Below are 10,249 nucleotides of genomic sequence, written 5' to 3'. Positions count from 1 at the left end.
TACGTATAAATCCTGAATAGGAGAATATACTATTTTTTAACTATTTGACTCAATATATACTAATGCAAAGGAAATGATTCAGTAAACTGCTGAAATTAATTATATGCTTATTGATGCAGACTGGAGCAAATGGGAGAACTGAAGGCTGGAAAGCAACTAGTAACTAATAAACACCTTTCAGAATGTTGAGCGAGAATGTTGAGACTATTACAGTTATCAAACATTTGAAAGCATCCTTGGGGTGATTATAAACATTTACAATCAATTAAAAGCAAGTGTCCATCTTATAGGCCCTGATTAAATCTACACCAATGTTACACTACATGGAATAAAAATCATGATTCAGGAATATGTTAGTGAGGACTGTTATCTAAACTTCATTTCAAAATGAAGGACATTACTTATATACCCCAACCACCTGACTGTGTGCAGAACATTAATTTGCATTATTAAATAAATAATTTAATATGCAAAGGAACATGGATTTAACAGACTTGGTATTTTCTGAAGTGGAGATTTTTCTGTACAATTAATGCATTATAATCTGATTATTCTATTTAATTTGAGTTTTTCCATACTACCTCATTTTCTTGACACTTCATGGAGATCTGTCTCCAGTTTTCAGAATGATTAAGCAGTTATGGCAAAGATTTATATAAGTGGAATGAACCTACTGGTCTGTCATCAGATGAGTAGATAACAAAAATAGAATAAACGTACAAAAATGTAATGTTCTTCAGCTCCAGGGAAAAATGAAATCACAAAATGTGCAGGAAAATGGATGAACATAGATTCCATATCATTAATGGAGGTACACAATCTCAGAAAGGAAAAAAATTACATATTATACCTCAAATGTTGAAGTTAGGCGTGTGTGTGTGTGTATGTGTGTGTGCATGCGCGCGCGCACAATGGAGCAATGTCTCTGTGGCTAACCTACAATTCTAAGGATTTAATTTTTGTTTCCATGGAGAGAGTTTAAATGAAAAGCATAGCAGAATTTTCCATGTCCAATTAATTTAAGTATTAATACAACAGGAAGCCTGTGATTAGACAGGGAAAAGGGAGGAGGAGCTAAGAGTTGCAGAACCAGAGATTGAGGAGACATGGTAAAAGGAAGCAACATGGAGGACGAACAGGATGATTCAGATTCAATGTGACTTTAAATAGTCACAGGTATCTATAATATATAGGGATAGAATAATTGGGGTAACTTGTCTAATCTAGGTGGGCAGCTTGTATCATTATCAATTGACTCTGAAATTATTGTGTGGGCATCTTGTGAATTGAGAATTTATTGTTATATAAATCTGACTGGTTAATTATAAGCTTCTAGAATTTGGATTTACTGGACTAAGGGAACTTGTGACAAGTAGCAGCTGGGGATAAATGGTTGAGAAGAGTCACGTGGTCCTGAGGCAGGTGAACTAGAGCTCAGAAGACTGTGAATTGTCACTGCTAGGGCTAAGACAGAGACAGAGGCAGTGGAGAGCAACACCAGGGCAGAGATTAGCTCACTGTAGTGTGGGAACTTGCTGTTCTTTTTATTTTTCCTGAAACAGAAAAGGGGCTACCTGGGATAGAAAAAATATAAAATGTATGGTTCAAGTAATAAAGAGGCAACAAGAAGAGAAATGGAGCTGGATCCTATTCTCAAGCAGATAAACAGATTAAGGGAGTGGTGACTTTCAGTAAGACCCCTCCTGGCTAAATTTAAGTGAAGTGTTTTCTGGTTTCTTTGGAAAGTCAGGTTTTTTTTTGTTTTGTTTTTTGTTTTTTGTTTTTGTTTTGTTTTCAAGACAGGGTTTCTCTGTATAGCCCTGGCTGTCCTGGAACTCACTCTGTAGACCAGGCTGGCCTTGAACTCAGAAAACCGCCTGCCTCTGCCTCCCGAGTGCTGGGATTAAAGGCGTGTGCCACCACAATTATGTCAAATGGTGTTTTACCTGGGCACACAGGTAAAAGGATATTTTGCTAAATTAGAAACATGCACCATCTACAGTATCCTGCCAAGCCTAGACAGGAAAAGGAAGAGACAAATTCTGCCCCTAATGTGGTCAGTCATGACATTATTTTCTTGTTTTTTGTTTTGTATTGTGTGTTTGGCTTTTTAAAAAATTTTTTTTCCTGAGGCTTCCCTCTCCATGCAAATATACTAAAATTTGCTCTGAGCTCATGAAAACACACTCACAGCCATTAGGCAGCTAAAGAAGTCTACTTGTTAGTAAGAAGTATCTGAATTATCACAGTGTTTGTCCCTACAACCTGGATTCCACAGGATGTTCCTGTAGGCAATAAATAAGGACAGACCTCTGCTGAGCCCTGAGAAATGTAAAACAGGAATCAACTGACTCATTAGAGAAATATCACTTATATTCAAGTGTTTTTTAATTGTTTGGGAAAGATTGTTTGTGTTTGTTTTTCAGATTATAAGAAGGAGCTTTGGTCCAGTGAATTGCAGGATAATATTCTCCCTTATATAAATAGTACAAACCCACCGTTGCACATCAAAGTCATAATAAATGGTAGGGATTACATCCCAGCACACTCAGAGTATCAGAGACCATAGACACTGTATTTATTGGAAGAAATCCAAATACAGACAGAAGCATAGACACAGAGCAAGGAAAACTAAATTTGATCTATCAAAGTAATTACCAAAAATATATTTTAAAAAATGGATATACTTGATGTTCAGAGTCAGTTCATCATGGTGACAGTAAGTTTTTTTCAGAAATCTAAAATTTACATTTGTGTGTTTATATTTAGCCTTTGAAGTTTGCATATGTCACAAACTACATGACAAATACATTGCTTGATGTATGGTTAACACAATCTGAGTTGGCAATTTTTTTGCACTTGCCTAGAAACAGATACATACACATCCTATAACACAAAAGTTTATGCACAATCACCAATGTTATGTGTGATGACTGTCCACCATGTGCATACGATTCTGTGGTATAAGGAATTAGTCAATAACCATCCAGAAGCATTGAATTTATATGTTTCTAATCATATCAGGTTTTGTCAATTTCTCATGCAAGGAACACAGTGGCTAGATGCTATGGAGTACTGGTTCATGAGCAGAAAGGGACTAACAGCTGGGAAACATCCAGAAATGACAATGGATATGTTTATGAGTAACCAGCTTGGGTTATGCAAGAAAGACAGAAACAGTTGAAAGAGGCAGGAAATTATATAAAATAACATAAATGTACTCAATTGAAGAAGGATGGTTTTTATAACCCTGGACTCTGTGGATGATTGTGAAGAATGTTTGTTTCTGGGAATGTGCTCCAGTCTCTGCTTGTGCCTGTGCAAGATGAGAACTGTAGATATGCTGGCCCAGACCAAGAGTCCCAGATACACAACATCAGGGAGAGGAAGGAATATAGTATGCAGGATTTGTCCAGTTTTGTCAAGACAAACAGAGCAGAAGCCAAAGTCTTGTATAATTGTCATATTTCTGTGGCCCAATTTTCCAGTCATGTAAAAGAGATTATAAGTACTCATGAGGATGTTCAGAATGCAACAAAGACACAGAAAGAAGCCACTGAACTTGGATGATTTGGTTTTAAACTCTTCCCACATGAAGTTCCTGTTGCTGATTGTGATGGCCTGGAAGGCACTCATCAAACTGCTGCTGCAAATACATGTACCCCTGCCCATTTTGTGAATGTAAAAGAGGAGATTGCACCCAAAATCACTTAGGAAATCTTTAAGCCCAAAAGCTGCCATGGTCTGGGGCACTCCTTTGCACAGCAGAGTTAAGAAGTTGGCTACAACCAAATAATTCAACATCCAGTCTGTGGAGTTCAGCTTGTACCTCGAAAAATAAAGCAATAAGTAATTGAAGAAGACAGAAGAATTTCCCAGAAGTCCAAGTGCAGTTTGGGATAAGAAGATGATACCTAGGGCCATATTCCTGGCTGTCATCCCATCATTTCCTGATGACTGAACCTGAGAATCATGGAGGGGAAGATGAGGCACTGACAGCATTTCTGTCCCAACAAAATTCCAAATTTTCTGCTCAGAATAACTCTAGTAAAAACAGTGATTATGTGTATAATTGAAAGTTTTTCAGATGTTTTTATGAATCTTAAAGCATGCAGAATTAGCTACCTTAGTGACAGCAGATTTGATAACACTTGCACACTTCCATCTGTGACCAGATCATAAAAGTGAATTTATTAAAGCTCCTTTCTTCCTTTTCCTTTGTTGATCAACCCTTTCTCTCTATCTCTATCCCTCCCCTACAACCCCTTCCTTTTCCCCATGGCAACTATCCTTGCCTTATTCTGTGGGTCCAGTCAACTTACCTACCTGTCAGTATCTTAAAAATAAAACTGCATGTGGCAGAGAGGGGTTAATTCAAGCTCTGACTGTAGGTAAAGCAAGGGCATGAACCTTGCTGAATGGCAATAGAGAAGTATGGAAAGATACAGCTCAATCCCCTGAGTGCTGTTTTCTGGCTTCTTTACACACTACAGTGCAATTTTCTTTGTAGTTACATAGCTGCTCATTCTACAGTGTTGCTGAGTTGCATTCTCTGTTGCTACATGTGCACACATGACTGTGGAGTTCTATTTAGCCGGTCAATATACACTGTGAGTGAATACTTCCATCAACTAACAAACACTATGTGATATAATTTGACCTTTCATGAATTATGTCCAAACTTGAGGACATATAATACCTGTGTGGTTTCAGACAATCTTTCCTGGCTCCATGTGATGAACACAGTTCAGTATTTCACTAAATTGTTAAAAACAATGACATGTATTCGATGTGAACAAATAAACACCAATACATTTTAAGATACAGTGCAATAGAAACAATTTGTTATCAGGCTCAGATTACATGTCTAACTCCTGATGAACACCAGAAGAAGCTAAACATATACTGTCTTTTGATGTAATACTGGGGAAAATTTGAATTTATAAGATGTGCATGAAACACTGTTTTGTAGAAAAAATAAAGTTTATTTGTCTAAGTTGAGTATGGTGTAAATGTGAATTAGAATGTTGCTTTAAGATCACTTCTAGTTCACAGATGAGATTTTGTGATGTCAAAAGTATTCTATATATCTAGGCTTACACATATTCACACTTCTTAATATTAAATTATTACACCAGGGAAGTTTAATTGCTCCAATTGATATCATTATTTAGAAAACTAAACACTATCTAACAGCTGGCATCAGGCAGACAGCATTTAGTTCACTGCCCTTTTCTATATACAGAGAAAAATTATTTAAGGAACCCAACAGAATCTATATTTGCAAAAGAGATACAAATATTGTCTCCATTTATTTTGTTTTACCCAAAATTAGGAAAAAGCATGTTTTTATTAACATGTTGGCAGTCATTTCTAAGAGTAATTTCAATAATCTTATAAATTAATGCTAGTTCCTATTCAAAGAATAAAATTATCTTAGGTATTCTGAGTTTCTGGGCTAATTTCCACTTATCAGTGAGTGCATATCATGTATGTTCTTTTGTGATTGGGCTACCTCACTCAGGATGATATAGTCCAGATCCATCCATTTGTCTAAGACTTTCATAAATTCATTGTTTTAAATAGCTGCATAGTACTCCATTGTGGAAATGTACCACATTTTCTGTATTCACTCCTTTGTTGTTAAGACATCTGAGTTCTTTCCAGCTTCTGGCTATTATAAATAAGGCTGCTATGAACATAGTGGAGCATGTGTCCTTATTACAAGTTGCATCATCTTCTGGGTATATGCCCAGGAGAGGTATTGCTGGATCTTCCGGTAGGACTATGTCCAACTTTCTGAGGAACCACCAAACAGATTTCCAGAGTGGTTGTACCAGCTTGCAATCACACCAGCAAAACACATGAAACTCAAGAAGAAGGAAGACCAAAGTGTGGATACTTCGAACCTTCTTAAAAGGGAGAACAAAATCCCCACGAAAAGAGTTACAGAGACAAAGTTCAGAGAAGAGACTGAAGGAATGATCATCCAGAGACTGCACCTTCTGGGGATCCATCCCATAAACAACCACCAAACCCAGACACTATGGCAGATACCAATAAGATTTTGCTGACAGGAGCCTGATAAAGCTGTCTCCTGAGAGGCTCTGCCAGTGCCTGGCAAATGTAGAAGTGGATGCACACACAGTCATCCATTGTATGAAGCACAGGGTCCCCAATGAAGGAGCTATAGAAAGTATCCAAGGAGCTGAAGGGGTTTGCAGCCCTATGGAAGGACCAACAATATGAAGTAATCAGTACCCCCAGAGCTCCCTGGGGCTAAACCACCAATCCAAAAAAAATGCGGAGGGACTAATGGCTCTAGTTGCATATGTAGCAGAGAATGAATGGCCTAGTTGGTCATCAAGGGGAGGAGAGGCCCTTGGTCTTGTAAAGGATATATGCCCCAGTATTGGGAATGCCAAGGCCAGGAGGTGGGAGTGGGTGGGTTGGGGAGCATTGGGAGAGGGGAGGAGATAGGGGATTTTCAGAGAGGAAACTAGGAAAGGGGATAACATTTAAAATGTAAACAAAGAAAATATCTAAGTAAAAAAAAAAAAGAACAAAATTATAAGGGACACTTCCAACACCAGTGTGTATATATTTTCTGATTCATATAGTGTTAATTAAATGTATTAATGTATTATATTAAGAATATATAATTAATAACACTAACAAATTATTAATATATTATTTTTCCAGGTGTACTTTGATTTTATTACCTGTTTCTTTTGTATAATTTAAAACAATAAACTGCAATTACTTCATAATAGAAGGATACAATGGGAGTGTTTGGAATATGTGAATGTTGTATTCTATTCACTGCATTCACATGCTGTCATATGTCTATCACTACTAACAGTTACCAGGTGTATGTGAACAATAAAGACATCAAAATGAGTAAATTATTATTGCTCAGAAAACAATACAGATTATTGACCATATTCACCCTCTTCTATTCTGCTCATTTCTCTTATTTACAGCAGCATTTAAATCCTTTTAGTTGATTTGATTGCGAGACAACCCTATAACACAGTTGTCTTTACCAGGTAAGTCTTGTTACTATAGAACATATTAAATTAAAATTCACCGATTCAGAGTGTCTAGAACCTCATGTTTCTTTGCTAACTTACCTTATGCCTCAGGAGTGTCTCTCTGTCATGGCTAGCATCAATATACACTCAGATTCTCTCCCCACTCCCTTTTTGATAGGGTCACTTACCCACATTCTTGACACAGAATTGCCCTTACAAACTCTGCTTGCAGACTGCAATGTAAAACACACAGCACTAGATCTTTTAAGTGGTACTGATTTCAGTTCCATAGTTTTTCAGCACAGGCTATGTGCTATAGGGAGTAAGACAGTACCTGGTATATGGCTGTGTGATTGCATGACCTCATCTCCCTTCAGAACTGCAATTATCATTTCACCAGTGAGTGTAGCAAGTAGGCAGCTGTGTGGAGCAGTAAAACTTTTCCAAAGCCACCCTTAAGTGTGATATTCTTCACAATGCAATTGCAAACTATTGATTGATCCCTTAAGAGAATGTTGCAGAAAATGTGAGGCTGTGGCCTGCACATGAATCCCAGAAGCATGTAGTGTTTCAGAAGTTATTGGGAAATGCTTAATTTAAAGGAGCTGAGTAAGTCCCATTGTTCTTTCCACCTGTGTATTTTCACATGTGCAAGAATTTAGGCATTTCCTATTTGCCTCAGTCAATTTATTCATAAGAGATAAAGAAATAAGGCAAATATGCCTGGGAATAATCTCTATGTGCCTGCTATGTATTATTTTAAATTTTGTATGTCATTTTGGGATTCCTTGTGATATGATACATACAATATAGTTCTTGCTAACACATGAATTAAACCAACTAATATTCCAGTGGCATGATATACACAAGATAGTTATTGCTAACACATGAATTAAACCAACTAAAATTCTCTTTTAATTGATGGCCAGACGAAGAGGAGCTTGTTAATCCTAAAAATCACTTGGGGCCTAAGCTCAGGGACACATAGTTTAAAGGCAAAATCTAGAGATCACATTATTTATATCAATGTTATATTAACATCAGAGAATCTTTGAAATTTTTTTCCTGGTAGAGCATAGTAATTACTTGAGATAAAATGTGCCAATTCTTTAAATATTATAAATAGTTACTAACTGAAGCATAAATAGCAAATATTTTATCTGGTTATGGGGACTATGTGTACTCTCTGATTATAGTTTCAATTGATTTCTAGAAACTTAATACAATCATACAGTTCTGGGTGTCTCCCATTGACATGGAAGCATAAACATGCAGGACCTATGGGATCAGACAATATTTGGCTCATGCAGTGTGGTATGGCCATAGCTTCCTTTTACCGATGTTTGTTTTCATTTCCTGTTGTACTGAAGCTGCTTTCGGTTATTCTGCCCTGTGCCATTGTGCTTTTTCTTCTGGGTCTAGTATGCTTATCCCGCAGCATCTTCCAGTGAAGTACAGGTATAGTTGTTCTGGAAATCATAGCCTGAAATAAGGTGCTGATGGAGAAAAATGCTCAGCTTATTCCATCACATAACACACAGTGAAAATTAGCACAATGTAAAGAGTATTGAATCCACTGGAAAAGTAGCAAAGCTGTGAAGATTGTTTGCTAGAAGAAGGTATGGAAGGCTTTTGGAATATCTCCTCTGATTCCACATATTTTTTATTCTGATGCCCCCACAGGTGAGAGTATTCTTGATAGATGGTACAATTTATATGATGTAGAAGGTGACTTGGAAAGTGGAATTCCATAAGACAGCTTCTAACGTTCATGATGAATGGCAGTTAATAGGTATGACGATGTGTGTGGTCATTTACCCTCCACCCATGTGAGCCTAACAAACACACAGGATCATAAAATTCTACTTGAGTGGAATTCCTACTTTGATCAGTCATTTGTATCATATCAGGTATAAAAAATGCATTTAGTCTTGTCACTTTGGAAATGTTAATACAATAAAATATCACCAAATGTAAGTTGTGGTAGAATCAAGTTAGTTTGGGTAGAGGTATTGCAGAGCCACTGCAATGATAAACAGAGCATGCAATTGAGTTTCCTTCATTCAAAAATTCAGCATCTACAGTACAAAGATATTAGCCACTTTCCCCCCATTTTTTGAGACAGTGTTCCTTTTTTTTCTAAGACAGTGATTACCTGGGGTTTTTTTTTTCTTGGTAGAAACATTCAAATCATTCTTCTAAATATTCTAAACCACTTGGATATAGAATTTCTGTGAGGGATATTTGGAGTGGCTATTCTATTGTGTTATGGAGAGTCTTGCTTCCATGATAAATTATGGTCTCAGATGTGAATGTTGGAATGACTACAGCAGGACTGAAATAGTTGAAAGAACTACACCATGCACTGTTGGACCAGAGAGTAGCAAATATAGAACAGTATTCCTATCAAGCAACTCTAGAAAATTTTCTTCAGCTAAACAAGGGATTACTGAAGAGAAGGGGATAAAAAGGAACCACATTCCAGTATTCTCATGGTGTGAATACACCGTGTGATTGTGATTAAGATTCACCCATGGGGACAGCTTCTGGGACAGGCGGGAGCCACAGAGCCGCTGAGGCAGCACCCTTTTCGGGCCACAGACATTCGGCCATCCTTCCAGCCAGAGGACAGATGTCCGCCTGGCTCAGAAGCCCTCTGCCTTAGGAGCAGCGAGCGCCATCTTGGTTCCGGGACTCAGCCGAACTTANGAACTTAGTCTGCACAGGTGAGAGTGTGCACCACAGAAGCTGACAGCTTCTGTGACCTGCCAAAGCAAAACAGCTTCTGGGATAGGTCCTGTTTTGGGCCTTCTTCTTGGGCCAGGAGGAGGTTCAAACACAAGATATCTGTGCACCTTCCCTGTAAGAGGAGAGCTTGCCAGCAGAGAGTGCTCTGACCACTGAAACTCAGAGGAGAGAGCCTGTCTCCCAGGTCTGCTGATAGACGGTAACAGAATCAACAGAAGAACAATCTCTAAACAGAGTCAACTATAACAATTAACTCCAGAGATTACCAGATGGTGAAAGGTAAACGTAAGAATCTTACTAACAGGAACCAAGACCACTCACCATCATCAGAATCCAGCACTCCCACTTTGCCCAGTCCAGGGCACCCCAACATACCCAAAATGCTAGACCCGGATTTAAAAGCATATCTCATGGTGATGGTAGAGGACATCAAGAAGGACTTTAATAACTCACTTAAAGAAATACAG

General features: G+C 37.9%; 2 protein-coding genes across 5 annotated transcripts in view; both read right to left on the bottom strand.

Moving 5' to 3' along the window:
* The window catches only part of Grid2 (glutamate ionotropic receptor delta type subunit 2), a 1,450,739-nt gene that overhangs the window by 776,812 nt on the left and 663,678 nt on the right, over positions 1-10,249 (bottom strand). The gene's annotated exons all lie outside the window — the stretch shown is intronic.
* LOC110296006 (vomeronasal type-1 receptor 4-like) lies at positions 3,031-4,002 on the bottom strand. The gene has a single exon (XM_021164480.1). The coding sequence runs from the start codon at positions 4,000-4,002 to the stop codon at positions 3,031-3,033; it is 972 nt and encodes a 323-aa protein (XP_021020139.1).

The sequence above is a fragment of the Mus caroli genome, chromosome 6 (assembly GCF_900094665.2).
Source record: "Mus caroli chromosome 6, CAROLI_EIJ_v1.1, whole genome shotgun sequence".
Classification (NCBI taxonomy): Eukaryota; Metazoa; Chordata; class Mammalia; order Rodentia; family Muridae; genus Mus; species Mus caroli.
Note: the sequence above shows the minus strand (reverse complement) of the source record. Positions and strands in the feature narration are given on the sequence as shown.